This window comes from Camellia sinensis, chromosome 2 (genome assembly GCF_055761805.1).
Source record: "Camellia sinensis isolate YWXY chromosome 2, ASM5576180v1, whole genome shotgun sequence".
Classification (NCBI taxonomy): domain Eukaryota; kingdom Viridiplantae; phylum Streptophyta; class Magnoliopsida; order Ericales; family Theaceae; genus Camellia; species Camellia sinensis.
In genome coordinates, this window is record NC_138962.1 from 56,243,057 (window position 1) to 56,267,472 (window position 24,416).

The 24,416-nt window shown below is 36.4% G+C and overlaps 1 protein-coding gene across 6 annotated transcripts; it reads right to left on the reverse strand.

Moving 5' to 3' along the window:
- Positions 1 to 5,303: 5,303 nt before the first annotated feature.
- LOC114289393 (etoposide-induced protein) lies at positions 5,304 to 24,066 on the reverse strand. 6 transcript variants are annotated; one of them, XR_014360966.1, is made up of 14 exons: positions 23,807 to 24,032; positions 23,631 to 23,696; positions 20,896 to 21,046; positions 20,221 to 20,273; positions 18,982 to 19,098; positions 18,783 to 18,846; positions 18,559 to 18,644; positions 18,356 to 18,438; positions 16,085 to 16,161; positions 13,762 to 13,877; positions 12,796 to 12,887; positions 12,577 to 12,649; positions 6,094 to 6,162; positions 5,304 to 5,574 (listed from the first exon to the last, which is right to left on the reverse strand). XR_014360966.1 is itself a non-coding variant. In XM_028233119.2 (12 exons), the coding sequence occupies exons 1-11, from the start codon at positions 23,926 to 23,928 to the stop codon at positions 12,824 to 12,826; spliced, it is 999 nt and encodes a 332-aa protein (XP_028088920.2). In that variant the 5' UTR covers positions 23,929 to 24,032; the 3' UTR covers positions 12,500 to 12,649; positions 12,796 to 12,823. The 6 variants fall into 6 exon arrangements, 3 of the variants coding, with proteins under 3 accessions (XP_028088920.2, XP_082770588.1, XP_028088918.2); XR_014360968.1 differs by having other exon boundaries at positions 12,577 to 12,652; XR_014360967.1 differs by lacking the exon at positions 6,094 to 6,162.
- Positions 24,067 to 24,416: the final 350 nt, after the last annotated feature.

Sequence of the window (24,416 nt, forward strand, 5' to 3'; positions counted from 1 at the left end):
ACCCTAGGATGCACGGTCTTATTGTATTTCTTGGAGAGCTCTTGTTGGTAGGCGGCTATGTGGATCAGAGCCCGTTCCCTTCTTTCTTCAGCTAGATCAAGTTTTAGGGCTACAGCTTCATTGTTTAAGTCTAGTTGAAAACTTTTAGATCGGATGGTTGGTATGCCGATTCCAATGGTATGACCACTTCCATGTCGTAAGCCAAGGCAAATGGAGTTTCCCTGGTTAAGCACCTTGGTGTTGTACGGTATGCCCAAAGCACATTGGGGAGTTCCTCAGCCCACCCCCCTTTGGCCTTCTCCAATCGTTTTTTCAGCCCGTCCAAGATGGTTTTGTTTGAAGCTTCGGCTTGACCATTTGATTGATTGTAGGCTAGTGTAGAGTTGTAGAACTCAATCTTTAACTCCTCGCAAAACCCGCGAAAGAGTTTCCCATCAAACTGAGTGCCATTATCTGAAATGAGAGCTTTTGGGATGCCGAAGCGAGTGATGACATTTTGACAAATAAACTTTTTCACATCCTTTTCCTTAATGGTGGCCATCGGCTCTGCCTCTACCCACTTAGTGAAGTAGTCCGTGGCAGCGATGAAAAATTTACAGTTGCCTGCAGCGGTCAGAAGCGGCCCCACAATGTCCAGCTCCCAAAGCGCAAATGGCCAAGAACTTATAAAGGGGAGCAACTCTTTGGCCGGCTGGTGGATTTGGTGAGCGAATTTTTGACATTTTTCATATTTGCAAACATATTTCTGTACGTTGGCCTGCATGCATGGCCACCAATAACCCTGGGAAATGGCACGGTAAGCCAAAGATCTGCCCCCAATATGGATTCCGCAGATGCCTTCATGAATCTCAAAAAGAAAAGCTTCAACCTTGCTGGGGTGGACACACTTCAGGTATGGCCCAGTGAAAGATTTCTTGTATAAGGCGCCAAATAGAGAGAGCCAAAACCTCTCTGACTTGGCCCTGATCTTGTTGGCCTCCTTCTTTTCAGTGGGTAGAATTCGATCCTTCACGAAGGTGATGATTGGATCCATCTAGGACGGTCCCAAGTCGGCGCAAAGTACTTTGGGCGCCTCCGGTTCCTCAATGCTTGGTCGGGGTAAGAATTCTATCATCAAAGGATTGGGAAATGTCGTTTGCATAGATGCTAGGCCGACCAATTTGTCAACTGCAATGTTTTCTTCGCGGTCAATTTGTTCAATTCTTATTGCGGCAAACTTTTTGATCTCTGCTCGTACCAACGCTTGATACTTAGCCATCCTTTCAGCTTTGGCCTCATATTCCCCGGAGACCTGATTGACCACCAGCTTGGAGTCGCTGAATACCATAAGTTCTGATGCCTTCATTCTTAAAGCACTCTTCGACCCAGCGATGAGGGCTTCATATTCCACCTCATTGTTGGATGCTGGGAAACCGAGTGTAATCACATGCTCAATGGTCAACCCATCCCGGGACGTTAACACGACCCCTAGCCCGGTGCCATGTCTATTGGAGGCCCCATCGACAAAGAGTTTTCACATCTCGCCAATGAACAACTTTTAGCGGTCTGAGGGATTTCGAGAATTCTTCAACTCCAAGGTACTGGTCGGCTTAGTCTGGTCTCTTCCTATATCTCCCTCGAGCTTGTATTTTGGTAAATTGGCCGATTCTTCTATTTCTTGCTCAGTTTTATCCTGACGTTCTGCTACTTGTTGTCCACCATTTATTTCTACTATCCAAGCCGTGGGCTGCACCAAGTCCGCGCTAGCCAAATTGACAGGGCAAACAGGGTGTGTTCCAGGGGCAAATTCTGCCACGAAGTCGGCAAGAGATTGAGCTTTGATAGCAATGTGCGGCTAAAACTTGATATCGTATTGTCCCAATTCTACGACCCACTTCAAAATTCTGCCGGTGAAATCTGCCTTTTCAAAGAGCACCTTGAGCAGAAATTTGGTTAGCATGACTATCGTGTGGGCATGAAAATAGTGCGCCAGCTTTCTAGAAGCCATCATGAGAGCCAGAGCCAGTTTTTCAAGCGGCAGATATCTTGATTCAGCCAAGAGCAGTGTTTTGTTGACATAGAAGATGGGGAGGTGCTGGATCCCTTTAGCGCGGACGAGGACGGCGCTCACCGAGTGCTGAGAAACTGCCAAGTAGAGAGACAACTATTCGTCTAGTTATGGTGTAACCAGGATTAGGGCTGAGGAAAGGTATACATTTAGATCTGCCAGTGCACGATCGCACTCGTCATCCCAAAAGAACTTGGCTTTCAAAGTTTTGAAGAAGGGGCTGTAACGATTCGAAGACCGGTTGATAAATCGGTTCAGTTCGGCCGCTATTCCGACAAGATGTTACACGTCCTTCGTGGAGTTTGGCCACTCTAATTCTTGTATTGCCTTGATCTGGGAAGGGTCACCCTCGATTCCTCGATTGGTGACCAAAAAACCTAAAAAAAATTCGGTTCCGACTCCAAATGCACACTTGGAGGCACTTAAACGCAGCTTGTGATGTTTGAGTATGGTAAACATTTCTGATAGGTCAACAAGGTGTTGAGATTTTTCTTTTCTCTTCACCACCATGTCGTCAATGTAAGCCTTCATAGTGCGGCCAAGAAGGAGAGCGAACATTTTGGTTACCATTCTCTGAAAAGTTGCCCCGGTATTTTTAAAACCAAACGGCATGACCTTGTAGTAGAACAAGCCTCTTGGAGTGGTGAACGAAGTGATCTCTCGGTCTAGTTTGTACATGGCGATCTACTGATAGCCGCGATATACATCCAGGAAGCTAAACCACTGATGGCCAGTGGTTAGATCCACCAGCTGGTCGATTCTTAGGAGGGGGAAGCTGTCCTTTGGGCACACACAGTTGACTGTCTTATAGTCGACGCACACCCGCCATTTACCATTCTTCTTCGGCACTACCACCGTGTTAGAGATTCATCTGGGGTATTGCACTTCTTCTATCGCCCCAGCTTCCAGCAAGTTCTTGACCTCCTCTGCCACTATTTCGACATGGTGTAAGGTCGAGCACCGCATTCTCTGGATGCCCGGTCATGCATTTGGAAAGACATTCAACTGGTGGCAAATGAAGCTAGAGTCGACACGAGGCTTATCGTAAGGTATCCATGCAAAGGCCTCAATGTTGGAAACCAAAAAGTTCACATAATCGAGCCGCTCGGCGCTGGATAAAGATGATCCCAAAAGAAAGAACTTATTTGGATCATTCTCATCAACACGTACTTCCACCAAATCTTCAACCAATTTCTCTTCGGCTTTTCTTCCCACGTCTTTCAGGACTTCCTTTCCTTCTAGCCCTTCTATCATTTGGGCGAAACCTTTGGCAACCCCATTGCCATTCACTGCAACAAAGCATTGTTTTGTTATTACTTGGTCCCTCCAAACCTTTTCTACTTGTCCGGCTAGTGCAGGAAAGTGCAGGACCTGGTGATAAGTCGACGCTACTGCTTGCATGGCGTACAACCAGCCCCTTCCTAAGATTAGGTTGTAGGTTGATGGGACCTTAAACACCTAGAATTCCACTTGCTTCGTGACCGACCCAGCTTTGACCGGCAATATGATTTTTTCGATTGGCCATTCTAGTTGAGAGTTGAAGCCAACCAAAGAAGACGTTGCTGGAGCCAAGTCTTTGTCGTCCAATTTCATATGTTTGAACGCGTCATAGTACATGATCTCGATTGAACTTCCCTGGTCAATCAGAATTCTTTTAATGTTGAAGTCTTTTACGTAAAGAGTCACAACTAGGGCGTCATTATAAGGCGTTTGTATTCTTTCCAAGTCTTTGCTTGAAAAAGTTAAGACATCCTTTATCTCGGTTTTCCATTTCTTCACGGCGGACTGAACAACGAGCACCTCCCTCATGTGCTCGGCATTCTTGATCATCCTCATCAGCTCGCAAACCCATACTGGCTCGATGATGCAGTAAATAACATTGATCACTCCTTGGGGCACCGCGTCCAGGGCGGCAAGACCGTTTGGCTCGGCTTGCCCTTGTGGAGCAGCCCTCATGCCCTCGTCAATGTACTACTCCAAATGCCCAGCTACAACCAGCTCCTCCAAATGTTGCTTGAGCGGTGCACAGTCCTCCGTTCGATACCCTTTTTCTTCATCGAAGGTGCAGCGGTACCTCGAGTTAAAGCCTCTCTGCGTGTCTCCCAATTTGGCAGGCCACGCACGTATGGCTCACCTCGGATTTCACTGAGAATGCGATAAATTGAGATCTTAAAGACAGTGGTGATGCCGGTCTGTGCTTTCAACTTCCTCTTGGCATCTTCCTCTTCACTTCGAAAAGCATTAGCTTGGTCGTTTCCTTGGCTCTTGTTTCTATCATTGTGGTTTGAACCGCGATGTTGATCTCTAGCTCAGTTATTGGGGCGGTTGTCCGCCTTCCCTTCAGAGTGAACCTTTCCAGCCACCCTTTTGTCTGCCGCAAAGGAATTTGCCTTCTTAGTTGCGGTGATGGTGGCGGCATCATCTTTTACTCGGATATGCTCGTCGATCCACTGCATTAAGGACTCCATGGTTGTGGGCTGATGCATCGTGAGTGAGTCTTGTAGCCTATGCTCGACTAGAAGACCTTGCTTGTATTGGGCGATCGCCAGATTGGTGGGACAATCGAGGATCTCATTGTAGGTTTCTCAATACTTGGCATTGTATGCCTTTAAAGAACCTCCAGACTCCATCTTAATGCTCAGAAGGTGATCGACCTCCTTCGGTGTTCGAGTATTGGTCTTGAACCTGGTGACACAGGGCTCTGCTAATTGCTGCCACCCTTCGATGCTCCCCTCTGGAAGCTTTTCAAACCACTTCAGGCCCAGTTCTCCCAAACTTGCTGGGAATATGAGACACATCAAGGCGTCATTGCGCCGGTGGCCAGTTATTACTTGCCGGTAATGACTCACGTGCATGTATGGATCCGTCTTGCCGTCGTACAGCGTGAACTTAAGTTGGTGGAATCTGGCAGGGAGTGGTATGCTCTCGATCTCTGGGGACAGTGGAGTAACGGTAAGTCTTGCTAGCTCTCTGTCTATCGGCGCTGGGGCTATCATTCTAGGTGCCAGCATCGCCACTTCCTCACTGCAACGGTTTTGGGGGCTCAGCCTTTGCAACACCAGCAATCTTTGGATCTCTCTACGGTGAGCTCGCTCCTCCAACACTATCACGACCCAAACCCGCCCCTATAGGTTTAGCATCGTAACCAGCTAGTAATCCTGAGATTACCGAAGGCCTCTGAGACAGATTAACATAATATTAGGGGCTAGAAAAAGCAAATAACAAATATACAACGTCCATTGAGCTGTGCAGACTTATATGAGATAGAAAAATTTTAATTTTTTATATACATGTATACACATCGTCCCTACGTCATAATATATATACAGATCAGACAAAAAGGACTTAGCCTCTTTTACAAAATACACAAGACTTGTTTAACCAAACAAGAAAACAGAACTAAAACTTTAAATCACATAGCAACAATCACTTGACATATCCGGAACCTCCACAGGAGGCACAACGGTTGGCTGACAAAAATAGAAATGAAGGCCGTCAACTCTGGCCCTGATCACGCGCCGGCTCACCTACATACATAATATAAACTGTGAGCGAAAGCTCAGTGAACAATAACAGAGTAAAGGGGTTTCAATGAATGAGTCCGTACAGATTCAGAAATCATAATTCAGTTTCATATCAAATTCATAATTTGTCCAGATCATATACAGAAATCATGAGGTATGCTTAAATATACGTGATACATCCATTAGCATTAACAGAGTAGATACAGACACGTGAGGGTTACGAATAACCAGTTCCATAAAGGAACCTCCAGATCCGGGTAACAGAGTAGAGATACGCTAAGCCCCCATGACGGGGCCTCCGATACGGGTAATAGAGTGCTGACAGAATTAAGTTCCATAAAGGAACCTCCGATACCAGGTAACAGCCAACAGATATCACATGATGCTAAGGATGTCACGAATACATAACAGAAATTGGACAATTATTCATTGTACAGAATATATCATTTCAGGAAACAGATCTCATTTTGTCACACAGAAAATAGATACAGTTGAACATAACTTTACTAAGTTATTACTCACAGATAGTTGTAGAAGCAAATCACACAAACTGGACATATCAGATAAACCAGGCAGACAATGGCGCGTGACCTACACAAGCACATAACATAAACCCGTTGAAATACCTTCCTTGATCAAACTTGACTTTTCTAGTCTTTTTCCGTCTAAATAGTCCGAAGTTCTACTATACTGATTCTTTCTCATTCAAATAAGCCAGGTTCTTATTTCACATATTCTTTCATTACTAAGTCCTTCTTCCAAATAGATTGATCTTTTACTTGGCTTCTTAAACAATTACCACTAGATCAATAATTCATTCTTTAACTAACTAATCTATGTGATTGGTAGCTTATTAATCTTTATTGAATCATAAATCATGTCCAGAATGCTTCGGAAAGAGATGAGAATAAAAATGTGACCTAAATGTAACTTTTCAAAATATGCTGAAAATGGGGTCTCCGCTCGAGCGCCACTTTGGTCGCTCGAGCGGACTATAAAGTTTGAAAAACTTCTAAGAGCTCGATTTTCACGCTCGAGCGAGACTTTCCTCGCTCGAGCGGACAGCGTAGATTCTGAAATTTCTAGAATTGTAATTGAAGTTCAAATTTGATGTTCAAAGCCTCAAAATATGTATTTTGGTACACAAAAATGGAGAATCATTGTATAATTTAGTAAACACTCTCAATTAGAAATCATTTATTCAAAATCATGCTCCACTTGTCCAAATTTAGTTTTAACTCATTTTCTCCCCATCAAACCCACAAATTTTAAAACATGAATTAGGCTCCTAAAACTCTTGCAAATTCATGATGCATGTGTGATTGAAACTCAATTTCATATAAGAAAAATAAATTCAAACCCAAAATGGTTCTTTTCAAATTAACTTCTATGATTTTGAATCTAATTCAATTTCTACACCATTTTACTAATTCCTTTTAATGTACATGAAATTGAAGTTATATGACTCTTAGGAAAGTATTTGCATGTGTGACATTGAGATTAAAACTAATTAATTTTCTATATTCAAAATTAAATCAATGTTTAATCTTTCATAAACTCATACTCTTTAATTTAAATAAAACTTTTAAATTAAAATTAAACCAATTCCTGTCTTTCATAGTAAAATCAAGAACTTGTCTAACTTTAGGATTAACGCCAAAATTTCCATAAACTTAGGCTGTGTTTGGTTGTGCTTTTGAAACGTGATTCTACACCTGTGTTTCAGTATGATGTTTGTTTAGGATTTTGTAATCACGTTTCAAAAGCTCTGCTGAGAGCTCTGTACCAAATCTGTCTCAGCCGCTCTTTTGCTCTGTTTTTTTTTTCAAAATTTTTGCTAAGGGGACGTCCGGCCGGTTGACCGGCCGGCTGTCCGGAACAATAATTTTTTTTTTTTTTTTTTTTTTGCAATTGATTTATATAATCGGAAAAAATATTTTCTGAAATTTTTTTAATTTTTTATGTGCTTTAAAATAATTTTGAATTGTATGTTTAGTTATGAGTTGTAAATTTTTGTATCACATATCAAATGTCACATCAATAATTCCCCACTCAAATCAAACCTCTTTTCCAAAACTATTTTCAAAACTCTTTACCAAACAAATTTTCTACACTCAAATCATAACTCCACAACACACAAACTCAAAATACAACTCATACTCTCAAATCACATTTACAAAACTCTACCAAACGCTACCTTAATTTTTCTTATAAAATTTCTTCCCTCTTCTCTTCAAAACATGAAATTGTTTACCTTAAATTCCTCAAAATCCATGATGCATGTATAAAACATTTATCAAATCCAACCAATTTTTCCATTATCAAGCTCAATTTATAATTTGACTTCTTAATTTATATCACAATTTAATCTCAAGTTCATAAACTTTAAAATATGAATTAAATTCTAAAATCTTGAAAATTTACAATGCATGTAATGATAAACTTCAAATATGTGACGGATGAAGAAAATCAAACTCAAATATTTAATCACAACACCAATTTCTTAATTATCAAACTTAACTCAAACCTTCTACATTCCTTTCTTATGTCATGAAATTAAACCCAATTACCCTTTAATTTCAGCTTGTGAGTAAATTATCTACAAAATTTAAGTCTCAATTTATTACCTTAAGTCTTCAAATTGATGAATTTCTTGGCCAATTCTTGAACTTTTCTTCACTTCTCCACTTTTCCCTAGCTTTTCTCTTAGCTTTCCTACTCAATTTCCAGCAAATGAGTTCCAAGAATTTTTTTTTTACACTCTCCCTCTTTCTCGGCTGTTTCTCTCTCTCTCTAAATTCCCTTAACTCTTTCTCTTCACTTCACTGAATGTGTGTTTTGGCCCCAAGGAAATTACCCTCATCTTGAACTCACCAGCACACACATGCACAGTTCACCTTTTGACCACAGCCTTACACGTGCACACACATATACACACCCACTAATTTGCTGAATACACCCATGCTCATTTACACCCTTTAATTCTAGATTCTTCCACAAATTAATTTATGTGTAGAGTTAATTTAATTAACACTTAATCTTAATAAATCTTGATCAACAAATAGTTACATTAATTATAACAAATCATAAGTCCCACATAATTTAATAAGTTTAGTTTGACTTCCATTAAGGCCCAATTAATTATATTTAATTTTATCAATCTGAATCAGATTTTTAGTCAGACTCCCAAAAGGCTCCAAATATTAAATTAAATTTATTTTCATTATCAATTTTGATTTCCCAAATCATTTAGGCCTTCAATTTCTGATCAGACTCAAATTTTTATCAATAAATTACATATTCAAATTGGACACATCATAATTAAATTTAATTTATAATAACCACAATTCTCAATCCTCATGACTTAATCAACTCCAATTAGGACCTAATTAATCGAATCTCAATTTTACTAAACTGAATTGAATATTTAATTAAACTCCCAAATGGGCCCGTAATTAAAATTAAATTGATTCAACTTCTCAATTTTACTTCCTTAAGCCATTTGGACCCTTAATTTCTAATTTCAAAATAACTCTTTAATAGAATCATATATGAATCAGATCCTAGAATTCTCATAAATCCCAAATTAAATTATAATACTCGGCAATTAAATTTCAAATCCTCTTAATTAATCAAGTACTAATTATTATATGTAATGGGGTCGTTACAAACACATCCCTTAGGTCCCCCGAACGGGCGAAGTAAGAGTATCTCGACGTCGTCGACGGACGCGATGGACGGTAACTGCTATCGCGAGTGTAAGATCTTTCCATTGGTGGATCGGAGTCTCCAACTCCATAGCTTCTGGTAATAGAGAGATACGGCGTCCCATCTTGGCGACGACTATCAAAGTGATGGGGCGGGGTGCACTCACTGTGGTTACCCACTCCAGCAACACCCTTCCCCTTGATTTGGCACTTCAGCGTCTCCATTTCAGCCGCCATCTTCCGAATGAAGGCGTCCTGGTCTCTAAGTTTGTGCTCCAGGTGCTGAGTATGTGACTCTCCTCATCATCGACGACCCTCTGGACTCTTGGAATGTTCAGTGCTCCTTGCACGTTTGTCTCGCTCACCTTTGGAAGAGGTCTCCAGGCCCACCATGGTCGGAATAGTAGGAGGGCCATCTCTCCGTCGGACAGACTCTGGTGTGATATCGTCGACAACAAACAGCGGTGTTTCATCGTTGTTTGCCATGGGAAACGACTGAAGAAGCTCAGAGAGCAAGATTTGTCTGCCAAAGTTTTTTCCACAGACGACACCAATTATACGGGGGTGAAATACTTTCAGTTCTCCATACTTCTTGAACCCAATCTTCACGTAACGTAGCTTAACCTGAAAACCAAAATATGGTGAGCTGCCCGGCGGTGTGTTGCCGGATAAACCCCCTGATGATCAAGTCAGCACACTTAGAGAAGAAGAAGAATAGAGAGCAATCTAGAGAGAGAGAATTGGGAATTCCTTCAGATTGCTTGCCTCTAACGTCTCCACGTTTCTCCTTTTCTAGGCTGGCCATGCAGCCTTAGAGATTATGGACGCACTACCTTTACTGTCCTTCTCTGGGCAGGCGGTTGTGATCCCTTCTACCTTCCTTACACGTGTAGAGACCAAAACTTCCAAACAGTGTTTGTCGAACCGCCAAACGGTATTGACGCATACCAGGAGTGGAGTTTCCCCTTTTCACCATTGGTCCAGGTGGCTTGCACAACCGAGTTATCACTTGGAAGAAGCAGACATCACAACAGACTGGGATGGCCGAGCTATAATACATCGGTCCATCCGAATTGACCGATCGCAGGGTGTGCAGTTCGGCATCTCGGCCTCGCCCTGCTATCTCGCAGGACATCTCGGCCCTACGTCAGATCGGACTATCCGTAGTTCGGCCTGACGCATCAGTGCGGGATCTAACCAAACATCGGATTTCGCTGAATAATAGCTCAGTTAAGCACCTGCACGCCTCAATATTCTAGTCGATGCTTTGCTCGGCCCAACGTAATGGACCGGAGAGCCGCGTTGGTTTAGTTCGGTCAGGTACATGGTCTTTGGCCCTCGCAAGGCCCAACACCATATCCCGTGCTGCCGTAACTCGACCCATTATTCAGTGCAAATCTCCCTCTCATTTTTCAAATTCAGTTTTTTAAAAATTTTAGAATACTAGTTTGATTATTCATAAAATTAAACACACTTTTCAAATTCAAGTTTCCCTCTAATTTAAAGGGAGAGACAATTAAAAAAAAAAATTGTCATATCAAAAAATAATCTCATATTTGTTTTATATATATATATATATATTGTATACGCTATATATGTATGATAACATAATTTGGTATGTATTCATTTATGAGTACATATCTAACCATTAAATGTGTGACTTTATTATAAAATTTTCACTCATTTCAACTACAGAAAACGTAATTTTTTTAACAAATTGGCATTAAAAAAAATCGTAACTAATTTACAAACTTTTGTAACATCAAATACAAAAAATTTAGACATTTTCTTATGCCAATTTCTGACGAGGTTACACATGTTTGTGTTAATGTCATAATACTTTGTGATAAAATAAATTTTCTGCATAACATTTATGAAAATTTAATTCTATGTAAGAATTTTTTTAGTGCTAATTTGGATTTTTTTTTTACATTTTTTGTAGTTGAAATGAGTGAAAATTTTATGATAAAATCACACATTTAATGCTAGAATATGTACCCATAAATGGCTACATACCAAATTATATAGGGTTCGTTTGGGATGTGGGTTAACTTTTTTGTTATTTTAATATGGAACTAAAAAGCCTCGTTTGGAATAAGATTTTTTGATTTTTGTGAAATAAAAAATGAAATAATTATAGGTTAAATGTGACGTTTTGTCTTATTGGATTAAAAAGCTTATTGTCTTTTTGTAGCTAAAATAGTCAAAAAAATAAAAAACCTGACATGCCAAACGAATGCTATATTTTCATGCATATATATTATGTACATATATATATATATATATATAATTGTCATGAGAGTATTTTTTGATGTGACATTTTTTTTTCAAAATTGTCTCCTTAAATTGAAGGAAAACTTGAATTTGCAATAATACATTTTTTTAAAAACTAAACAAAGATCCTTTTTCATAATAGAATTTTCAAATTACTTTTTGAAAAATAATTCAAAGAAAATAGAACCAAACATAGTGAATATAATAAGAAGATAGGGTAAAAAATCAGCATTCAATATTTAAAATTAAATAATAAGTATATTTGGAAAATATTATATGAACCTTATAATTAAAGAATGAAGATTTATAATTTTATAATTTCTGAGTTATAACTAAAATAAAAAATCATAACCAAACAACACATAAGACATAACCAAAAATCTCATAAGTCATAACCAAAGAAAAAAATTGATCATAATTTAGAGATGCATATGGCAGGGATGGGTTTAATAGAATTTCCCTACATATTTAAACTTTAAAATTTTAGCCTATTTGTAAGAAGATGCTTAAAATTTTATATAATACAAATTATATTTATTATCAAAATTTATACCACACTTGTTTCTGATATATATGAAATGGGTAATTATTTAGTAATCTCGAAGTATAAACACGTGATATTCCATAATATTATGATTGGTAGAAAAGGTAAGTAGGTGGAATATTGTGTTGAGTAATTAGAAAACATAAAGGGACATATTGAATGATAATTAGTTAGAGAGTACAGACACGTAATACTTCGAAATTATTGAATAATTTTTCATATGTAACCTACATTAAATGGACTTTCCTAAATGTGTAAAATACCGGCACCGAGCACTTAATACTTTGGTAAATGTATAAAATATACCAAACAAGTTGTCCAACAATTCAGTTTCTATATAATTATGCATAAAACTCTCACAGTTAAAAGCTTTTATGTGACCATATGTTAAGAAATATAAATATTTGTCTTAATCCCATAACGTTGGACATTAAGAATAATTAATATATACAAAGATACAGAACAATATTTTCGTTTTACCTTGAGGTGCTGCACTTTTATGTAAACAAGAGGCAGAACATCTCAAAGCAACAATTTGGCAACCACAGGTAAACTGCTCCACAAAACAGAGACAAATAAAAAAATATGCACGGCCAGATTTTAAAAATTAAGGCAGTAAACCAAGAGCGAAGCGGTTTTCAAAATAAAAAATTATAACACAATATATACATATATAATATATGTTCACATTCAACATACTAATTTGTGTGCCACATGGAGTCACTTCTCAGAGTGCCTTGTCTTGAATTTGTTCTCGAGGTTCCAAGGGGAAGAAAGACAAGACTCGCATCCTACAGAACAAAGAAGCCGAATCAAGCGATTTCAATAATTAAGAACACCACCATCAGTCACGACCTCATCCCATTCCAAACTGAGATAGACTAATGACCGGCCAGCAGTCAGAGACTACCAAAAGCCTAACTGGACAATCATGTAGTACTCTGTAAAATTTGGAATAAAATCTGGATGGTAGCCGAAGCCTTAAATTCATTTAACCTGTTTATTCCACACCATCAGAGCGAGTAAATAAACGAAATGAAACATGCATCCCTATCCCACCCAAAACTGAGATAGAGTAGTGACCCATCCCTTCATTTTCAAACTAGTATAGAATTTTGCCGTCAATAATTATCAATTGCTACAGAGACAATGTTTACAGCGACACGATTTTTAAAGGCACCGCATCCGTTCATTCTTGTGACAGATACAGAATTTCACTATCGACAAGTGCACTTAGGTTCAGTGAAAAACTAGCCTCGGTATGGGAATGTCATTGTGTATCTCCACGTAAGCAAACAAACATGTTATTAAAAATAACCGAAGATATGACCTATTTTTCCCAATTCGCTTTCCTCTGAACAACAAAATTATGCACTTTGGAGTAAACAATATAAGGGTAGGGATGTCAGTTTTCTTTAACATTTTTTTTTTCTTCCAAGAACAGAACACCATAAAACTGTTTCTGCTGAGACACCTTCACTACTTAAAAAGAAAAATATTCACCAAGCGATCCAATCGACGTCCTGAAAAACTTTACCAGATAAATATAGCCAAGATGAAAAATGAAATCTAAGATTTCTACAGACTTACATGATTAAATATATTAAAAAGCTCCTACAGTTAAATATTTTAGGACAAGGGATTAGCATTGAAACTGTAGCTTACGACAAATAATCTGCGACAGAAAATATTGGAAGCCTTCGCAAACCTGCACCGTCCCATTTTCTTCTTTGAGAAGTAATGAGCTTGTCAGCATCTGAGCCTGACGCTGTCAGAACAAACTACAAAGAACAACTGTTACCACTAGTATTGATGCAAAAGCATATAAAAGTATATTATTTCCCTTCTAGGGAGGATACTAATTGTAGAGAAAATGGTATCCCACAAGACTGCAAACAACTTTCTTTAAGCTTAGAAAGTAGTTGTAGCTAAAGAATAAAATAGATAAAGATTCAAAGATAGCAAACATATAGTTCAAAAGATAGCTACTAAACAGATATAGACCACTCACGACTGTAGAGTGTGTACCGAAAAACTGGTGAAAGTCAACCAGGAAGCAAGTCTAGGTATCCTGAATTCTTTTACTATAAAACAAATTCTCTTTCTTCAGAAAATTATCAGGAATATATATATATATATATATATATATATGGAAACCATTAATGACATGCATTATTTGTATGCTTCCGCACAAATTAGTATGCTGTAACATTTTAACCCCCAACCATTCCGGCACTCTCTCTACTCCACTTGCTTTCTTTATTTTTTATATTTTATCCTCTCCTCTACTTCTCTCCAAACCAGGACTTGTCATTCTTCCAGTCACTTCTGTTTTTTACTTTTTCTCACACTAGTAAACACTCTCCCACCCTTGAAAAGAAAAGCCACCTCTTAGAGAGCCCAATTTTTCTCTCTCACCAATGATGGGGATAGGCATATGACTGGAGATCATATGGTTTCAACAGAAAAGATCCAGATCCATATTTTACACAGTAATGCAGAACTTTCCCTCTTCATTTCTCTTCAAATACAAACCCCTTGTTCCCTCTCACGGCCGTTCCACAGTTTCTTCGTCTTGTGTTCTTGGTTCGACTCAGTTCCAATCCTGGTCGTACACCGCTAATTGATCATTTCTCTTTCCTTCAAGATTCTCTTCGAAGTTCCAATGGTTGTTTTTAATTAGGTCTTAACATTGTGGATTAAGAGTTCTGATTTGTATCATCAAGAGCATCATGCAGCTCTTAATTTGAGAATCTATTGTTGAGATCTGATGCTTATATCTATAGGATTTTTTTTTTTTTTTGATAAATACTTATATCTATAGGATTTAGATTTTGTATTACGCTTGTACAATTGTGAAGAAGATGAACAACCATTGAAAACAGGAAAGGAGAGAGGGTTTGGATTAAATTTGAAAGAATTGGCGCCATCGGAACTACAACCATCAGTTGATAAAACAAAACAATAAAGGGCAATATGGGAAATACGTGAAAATGTGCATGGCACCATAAAATTCATGCGTGGTTTTAGCAGGATCCTATATAGATATATATTGGGAAAGGGGCTTCACTTGGTGCAATACTGCCAACCTGCCAAGCATGAAAATGCAGGTCGAGTCCAAGGGTAGTCACTATCTGGAAATAACGCAAAGTTTAGGCCTACATCCAACCTGCTCTATCAACACACTCAATTGCCTGGAGCCAGACTTGGTAATCTCTTTACTGGAGCGAAGTTTTTCATTTTTGAGATCAATATTCTTCCACAAGCATGCCTGATTCCCAACTGTAGTTTCTTTATCTCCAGAATAGCATCAGAATAATCGATAAATACAAGAACAGAGTTCATGTGCAACCTCATTTTTAAAGGAAAGATTTTGTACAAGGAACATAGTTTCTTCTCTTTCCTTTGTTGTCTATTTTAGAATTTAATGAATACACATATTTTAATATCACATAAATCTTCCTCCAAATCAATAAATTGAGTTGATTATCTATGGTGGCATTGACCTCCTCCATATATATTAGAAAATTGAGCTGAAAAGAAAAAATGAATAAAACGAAATGATCAACACATGCCAGTATAAGAGTAACATCACACTTGATAAAATTAAATCCTTGCCACCATAACTGGCTACTGCAGCTAACATTCTCCACTACATGTCTATAACCAAAAAATTGTTCCATATTTATAAATCCTAGTTTGATATAAATAGGGTTTTGCCAACCTCAAAAGTAACTAAATTATTAAACTAATCAAATTTATCTTCCAGAACTATATAATGATGATGCATTCCATCATGTCATACCAAGCAGCAATACACTATGATTAAAAGTATAAAATCAAACTATAGATGATGTGTATTTATGGAATGATTAGGTGCAAGAACAGAAAGCACAGAAAAAACAACTAATGATATTAAGAAAGAATGTGAACAAGCAGCAATGCTAAACACAAAGAGAAGAGAGAGATAGAGAGAGTTAAAATATACCAGTGGAAAGAGTATAGCCATGACCCCATAGCTCACAAGAGGAGAGAAAAAGAAAATAGCCAGAATACATGGATTTCCTGAGAAGTTAGAAAAGGACATAATTCAGTTCAACATACAACCACAACACCCTGAATAAAGTGAACAGGCAAATGCACATGAAGGATGCATGTATTAATGATAATTTCCCCATCATAAATTCATTTAAGAGAATTTGGTTTGTGATACTCAGCAAATATTCACTTCATAAAGAACACAGCATGATGAAGGCAAATATGTTAGTTTTGAGGCACCACTAAGAGTGTTGTTTGTATTTGTAGATATCAGAAGCATAGTTACACAAAGCGAGAGCAGAGATGGGGGCAGAGGCGGGAGTGGGGGTGGGGTAGCAAGGGCCTTATAGAAGAGCTTAAGGTTGGAGCCAGAGCAAGAGCAAGGTTCCAGAGCGAGGAGTGAGGCCCCATAGGAGTTTCCTACTACTAAGATTAGAAGCTTAGAAAACCACCAGGGAATAAATGATCAAGAACCTTGATTCCAAAGGGTTGAATAAGGGAGGGGCTCAAGAAGATTAAGATTATGACTATTAATTTTGTGAACAAATACAAAATCCACCATGCTTGCAAGAAATCACTACTTTCTTTTTTATTTAAAACTAATCTAATAGCTATTAAAAGAATATGGCAAAACATCAATACTCCACTCCTTAAGCTTGATTTTCAAAAAACTCAATAAATCTAACAAAACAAAATAAATAAATCCCAACTCAACTAGTCTTTAATTTAATCTCAACCACTTGGGATGGACAACATGGATCCATTGTCTCCAATTCGCCTTATGCAAAACATGCTCGATCTATCAAAATTATGTAATTCAATTATAAACATAACTTTAGGAAGTGACTGTTGAGTAGCTTGATATACATTGTTGGGCCCATTTTCTAATAGCATAGGCTTTTGGGAAAATTGGTGACTTAACATGGCATTAGAGCTCAGGTTGAGAGAGATCATATTGGCATTTGGTATTTGGTCCCCATTTGATTTTTTCTTCTTTGTTTGGTTGTTTGCTTCTCCTTCTGTTTGGTTCTTTGTTTCTCTCCACGTGCAAGACGGGGTTGCATGTCGGGGAGGGTGTTGAATAGCTTGAAATACATTATTGGGCCCATTTCCTAATAGCTTAGGCTTTTGGAAAAAAATTGGTGACTTAACAACAATAATCATAGGAATGTTTAAAGACAGATTTTTGTCCTGCACATGTGAATCAAAGTATAAGTAGTTCCCAAGAATGATTTATTCCAGCATTTTCCAACGAAATTTTGAAGTTCCGACTACTTCCAGCTTATTTTATATTTTAACACTGACTAGCCCAGATTTTACTAATTATCTTCTTGTTTAAAATCAAGATTCAAGTCCTACATGCCTAGATCACTCCATAGCGTGACTTCAAAAACAACCTACAATCTCTAGTTGTGTCTTTATTTTAATGTGTCATTATGATATTTTACTCCAATCTTACAAAGAAAGGATTTGGAAGTCTATGAAGTCTATATGCATTTTCATATATGGATGCATATATGTTCTTATCTCATTATATTAAACATAATTTCAAAAAAGAAGTTTGACTCCAACTTACCATCTTCCACAAGGCTTCTTGTTTTAGTAACAAGAAGAATATTGACCTCTAAAACACTGTTAACATTTTTTAGATTTATATCTAAATACAAATTGTTGTTCTTTTTTTGTTTCCAGAAATTTCCAGGTATTCCAAAGTTCAAACTGAGACACTGCTGCAACAGAGTTCCTAATATTATTTGTATCATACAACCAAAAAAACAATGTCAAGCTTTGGCTGCTCATTTTATGAAATTGCTGTCAGTAGATAAAAATATGGTTTTGATTTCAAATCATTATTGTTACACCCCTGTTTTTTCACATACTATGTAGCCAACAACAAAGAGTTGAAATAGATATAAATGTGATACGTGATTTAACCTTATCAAAGTCCAACTTCTAGAGAATGATGCCAACTACTTCAAAATCTCATGATAACCTCATCTGAACTACTTGAGTTCAATATTCAATATGTGAGTGAGAACATTGCCGGTTATCAGTTTTACTATGTAACAGTACAAAGAAATGAATAATCGAAAGTGGATTGCTACATAAAAACAACAATCATGTATGTTGTTTTTTGTTTGAAGTAGCTGCACAGCCAACAGAGAGAGGTCAACAGAAACTAACCAGATTGCAGTCAACTCATATGAAAAAGAAAATTTACCAAAACCAGCAAAGAATGCCCAGTTGGATTCAAAGAAATCAAGTCTTTTGTCCAAACTCAGTCCAGAGAAGTTCCATTTGTACCTAGAAGTTATATAGAGTCAATAAGCTATTATCTAGCTAATACCAGGTGCAACATTATAAATAATAAAAAATATATATAGAAAAATTAAAAAGAAAACGTCAGACAAATCCACCACATACTCAAAGCAGTAGTAAGCATACATCCAAGAAAGAAGTAAGAAATTCAGCACCTTCCCAATATAAGGTATATATCCTGTAACAAAAACCTGCACACAATATTAAAAGAATTTTAGGTATCTTTAAATTGTAACTAAATGGCAATAAGTTCAAATAAAATGTCCCAAGATGGAAAAACAATAAATAATCAAACTGATAAAGAAATAATATACAAAGATCTGTTTCACCTCTAGGAAGAATACATTCAAGAGGAGGACTGAATAGACCTGTTCAGCTATTCCAATCATAACTCTGAGGAAAATAAATTTTTCAGGAGTTGAATGTCACAAATAACCCAAACATAGTTCTTATATTTAAATGTAACACCTGATTAGTAGTTATGTCTGTGTTTATAAACCATCAAAAGAGTCTAATTTGGAAACTTACCCCCCAAGGTCAGTAGGTTTATCCGTCTGAGTTGCTTTCGGCGAGCTCGATAGCTCAGTAACAGTATTTCCAGATTTTGCATTCGCAAGAAAACCATACTTAGCAATGTCATTGTACCTGGATTAAGACATACTTGCAAAATTGTAGATCTGGATGAAACAATATTAAATCGTATAGTATTCCAACATTCTGCAAATTGAGGACATAGTCTCCATCACTCCATGATGTCAAGTAAGAAGTCAAGGGATCCAAAAGCATGGAAGGACTAAACTTCTTACATAGCTATGAACTTCTTCAAATCCTATTTGTGATTCTAAAGATTCTAAATGTGTGCTGTAGTTTGATCCCCAGGCTTGATGCCTTAGGGAATTTGAAAGCGATGCCTAGCTTCTTCTTCTTCTTCTCTTCATTTTTCTTTTAATTTATACAATATCAGGTCTTTCTGAACTTAAAATTAGACATTGTTAACCTTCTCCTACACTTAAAATACTATTTGACAAGCCTAAATCCTATGCTCCTCAGACCTCTTAACCTAATACCCAAAAAACTAAAAACTCAGCCTAGCTACTGTCCACATGTATGGTACACATTACCCAAACAGCCACAAAATTCCTACTTTATTCCCGATCTGCCTAATTTTAAATACCCAACTGCAGTCCCAAAAGTCCAGCAGGAATTTTCCTGAATTTCCAGTGTTCACTCCCTTCAAAACATAGCCAACTCTTCACATCACAAAGCCTGCTATTGACATTAATTTCTAGATCTATTGTAGGACAGCATTCTTCGCACTTGTCTTCCATTACTTAATTCTCTTTTATGCATGTAAGGATAAAGCGGTTGATGTATGCAATGTTAGAAGTCACCAAGAAAGCATCTTGCACCAGATAACGTGTATGAGAAAAGTAGTTTAGTTGTCTTGATGGATGTAACCTAGCCTATAAATAAAATTCAACTACTTCGATTGTTGATCTAATGTGAATGGGTATGGTCGAGTAAAGAACAATTCGTGACAGGTTAGCTGGCAAAAAGAAAAATATTCAATTAGTACCAAAGGCCATCATGCTCAAATAAACAAATCAATATGACATTGGAACCCCGTGGTAAAAACACCAATACAGATGCAGTAACCATCCCATCTTGTCTTTGCTTTAGCGTAGACCTAAGTCACTAAACTACATGGAAATAAACTACATGAAGTAAATTTAACGACAAAGGAAAATCAAAATGAAAGAGGCATACCACATGCTGCTTATAATAAAGCTGAATATGTACAATGGATAAAACCATAATACCTGAAAGAATAATCAAATGAACTAATCAGAACCAGGCAAAGTGGACTTTATAGCTAAAACATAAATTCCTTCAGAGAAAAGAAAAACAGATATTATACAGAAATGAGGAAACATTACCCAATAAAAGGAATCGGATAGAATACTTCAAGAAAACTAGAAGAAAGTAAAACACACAAGGAGATGATATATAAAGTATAGATATATTGACAATTGCTCCATTTAAAGTTGATTACATGATTTCGTAATTAGTTTCCTTAGTAGAAAGTAATTGCCTATAACGTTTTATGCAAGAAATCCATCATATAAATCAGCTACAGCCTGTAAAATGATTACATTTATTCAAATCCACATGTAACCTAAGGGGAACTTCCAAATCTCATAAATTACAATAATAATACTGGATATTAAGAATATTCCAATATAACGAGCCTTGTACGTTTAACTAACTAGTAAGATTTTCATAACACAGACGAAAATTTATCACATCCAATGCAAATTTTCCAGCAAAAATATAAGTTAAATGGCAGTCGGTAAAATTAGTACAAAACATTTTCTCATTTATAACAGTATAAAAACTACATAAGAGAGTCCATGGAAAGATATATGTCAAGTGTGTACTCACATAGACGAGTTGTAGGAGTCCAAGACGCAAGGAAGAATAAAGTTCTAAAATACCATCAAATGAGCATGGTTCTTGAGAAACAGTCTGTGGGCACTGATCAGGTAATATCCATTGTAGTGTTGGAATAATAACAGACTTTAGAACAAAGATACTGCAAGAGATAGAGATTAAGTAATGAAAAATATCAGATAGCGCTACAAATGGTTTGAAATTCACAATTCAAAAATCCAACAAAAGGATACAATGATACATTAAAAAAAAATTAATATTAACTCTTAGCACATAAATCTCAATAATATAAAGCAAAAGCTAACTATCACCGATACTGACAAGAATACCAAACCAAGTCTTGTGTCCTAATCAGGTAAGGTTAGCTAAATGAATCTTCTTTTGCCATTTTTCTTTGTCAAGGACCAAGGGCTACCCTTACTAACAAGAATAATGAATATAAATTTTTACCAACTAAATGACAGATATAAAAGAAATCTGTAAATGTGATGACAACAAAAGAAACAAGCCTATGCAAGGACTAAACGAAGTTGCTCTCTTGGGGTATAGGAGTAAAATTTGAGTATGAAAAGCAATTTGTTTCCACTTGAATATATAACCAAATCTATTTGTAAGAATATTAGTGTATCCTAAATTCAGATAAAGTGTGTACATTACTTATAAAAGCAAAGGTAAGTATATAATATGGTAATACATGACGTAGAACCTATTCTTGGTGATAATTTTGTGTATTATCTATACATATGGTAGTATATATTTTGTATATATTATGAGAGATTATGGGGGATTGTGTAAATCTTCTCTTTCTTTTTTAGTCTTAGAGTTAGGATTGCTGTATAATCAGATGTATTCTTGTATTACAAACACAATTACACGTTATTCAAAAATCTTACACTATTAGCTATAAATTTTATGTTTAATACACATTTTTCAAGCTTCCCCAAATTTTCAATCCTTCATATTTTATTTGTGACCATCTCTTATATAATTTGGACTCTAAGATTCATTTTGTGGAGGGGATCTTTGTGCCCATGGAAAATGCCAATTCTAGAGGGAAGTGTTCTCAAATTGATGCCATTTGTGAAAGGAAGATGGAGAGCCAATAGATCATCTTCTAATTTATAAAAGGGTGACTAGAGAATTTTGGTCCCTCCTACTGGTGTTGTTTGGTCTATCTTAAGTGTTCCAGTATCAAGAAGACTTAGAACAAGTGGAAGGGCATCACAATGAGTTAAAGAAGGAAGAACAATTGCAAGAAGAACAATTGCAAGAGGACGTCGCTGTTTGTTTTGAGAAATTGGCAGGCTTTTAGTCTCAAAGAACCAATTCACAGATTTAAGAGCATTTTTCGAGCATCCTTTTAAGTGAAGTGACATGTGGGGTATATCCTTCTCTTCGATCATTTTTTAATTTTCATATCGATTTTTGGTTTTTCGGCTGATGTATGGGTTCAAAAAAATTTGTTTGTGTAAGGACCTATTTTGATGCCTTGCAGTAACAAATTGGTTTACTTATCAAAAATAAAATAAAAAGAGTTTTATGTCCATCTATCAGAAGTAATCTCAAAATAAGCCAACTGCAGTAGATTTTCTATTGTTGTTTGTTGCTTCACTCATTTTTTATGAATCTTTTGATCATTCAAGTCAATAAGGCTGAGAGATTTCGTAATATTTTGCATTAGCTTGATACTAGAAAAAGATTTAAGTTGTTGATGGTACTCTTCTTATATTTTAGAGAGTGCCAATTGGTTATATAAAATCAATAATAGTTTTTCTTGGGAATTTATGTGCATTTTTTGGGTCTTTTTGCACTTGCTATGGAGACAATTTGAGCTCAGGGGATTTTAATAAGCATGATTAAGTAATTTTATGTGGGTTTAGTTGACTTCAAGAGAAAAATATAAGAAAATTTTGAGACACAATAATTTCAATAAAAGTGGGTGCATTTGGTATCATTCAAAAAATTGCCTTCTATTCTTGAATACAAAAAATAAAAATAAAAATAAACCGATGCCAAAAATGCATTTGATGGAACTGTTTTAGAAATATGTTTCCTAAAAATATATATATATAGGCCAATTTCATAAAACAATTTTAAATTGTGTTCGAAGTTCTAGAAAAAATAAATAAAACAAAACAAAACAAAACAAAATCATAAACACATTTAAAAAACTGAAAATGGTACAAAAGATAATTTTTCAAACAATTCCCCCCCCCCCCCCCCCCAACCCAATTTTTGTGACAAAAACAAGAAAAACAAAACCCATAAAAAAAATGAAAACAATACCAAAAGGGCCAGAACCCTAGCTCTGTCCAGCAAAAACTTTTAAAGCCTAAAACTGCAGCATCACCCAATTAAGAAATCATGTTATAGAATTCAAATACACTAGTATCAATTTTGATTACTAATAAACTACATAGAGAGAGAGAGAGAGAGAGTTACTTGAATAAAAACCAATAATAGTGTAAATATGCAGATTCACAAATTAACAAACACAAACACATTTAAGCTAATTCAATTCTACTGAAAAGGTATCGTGAGCGTCCACAATTAACAAAAATTAAAACTTGTATACAAACAAAACACATTCTAGCACAAATTGGAATCCGAAACCCTCAAAAACAATGCAAATATATTCGTTTGGACAAATCACACATACATACGCATATAAATACATACATATAACCATAGGGTGATCAGAGAGAGACGAAGGATGAGAGAGAAACCTTCCTAAGAAAATCAAGCCGTTTAAGATAAAACACTGCCCTGTTCGGATCGCAAGCTCTCTCGACCTTCAGTTGACGAAGATAAGACATGGAAAAATGTCAAAAATTGAGCGTGTCTCTGAAGCAATAACATATATATATTCACAGAGAGAGAGAGAGAGAGAGAGAGAGAGAACCTGAGGCAGTAGATGACGACTCTGTGGAGAGAGAGAGCTTCTGTGAAACCATGGAACCAGAGTAGTGATGCCTGCTTTAGTTTTGGTCTCCAAACTTCCATTAACTGCCCTCTACTTCCCATCTTGGAGAGAGAGAGACTTGGATCAACAAACCAACTAATTGAACTTTGGCTTCGTTTTTTTTGTTTTTTTTTTTCATCAGAACTTTGGCTACGTTTGGAAAAATGGATCGGGTTAAGTTGGGTTTGGGACTATTTTAATCATAAAAAAATAAAATTGATTTTTTAATTTAATAAAATAAAATATCATACTTCACTTATAATTATTATATTTTTTTACTCTTAAAAAGTTAAAATAATTAAAATAATTTTTTTTTAAATAAAATTTTTTAATTTCAAATTAAAATAATTAAAAAATTAAAAAACCAACTCATAATATCCAATAAGCTTTTGGTAGCTTAGCCTTGGAAGAAACTAATATCCATAATCTTTTTATATATTTTTGGTAGCTTGTTTGGCTGCGAATGAAAAATGCTAATCAACCTCAAACATGATTTCCAACAAATAAATAAGGGAAAAGTTAGGGATCATGAAAAAAATTTCATGAAAAT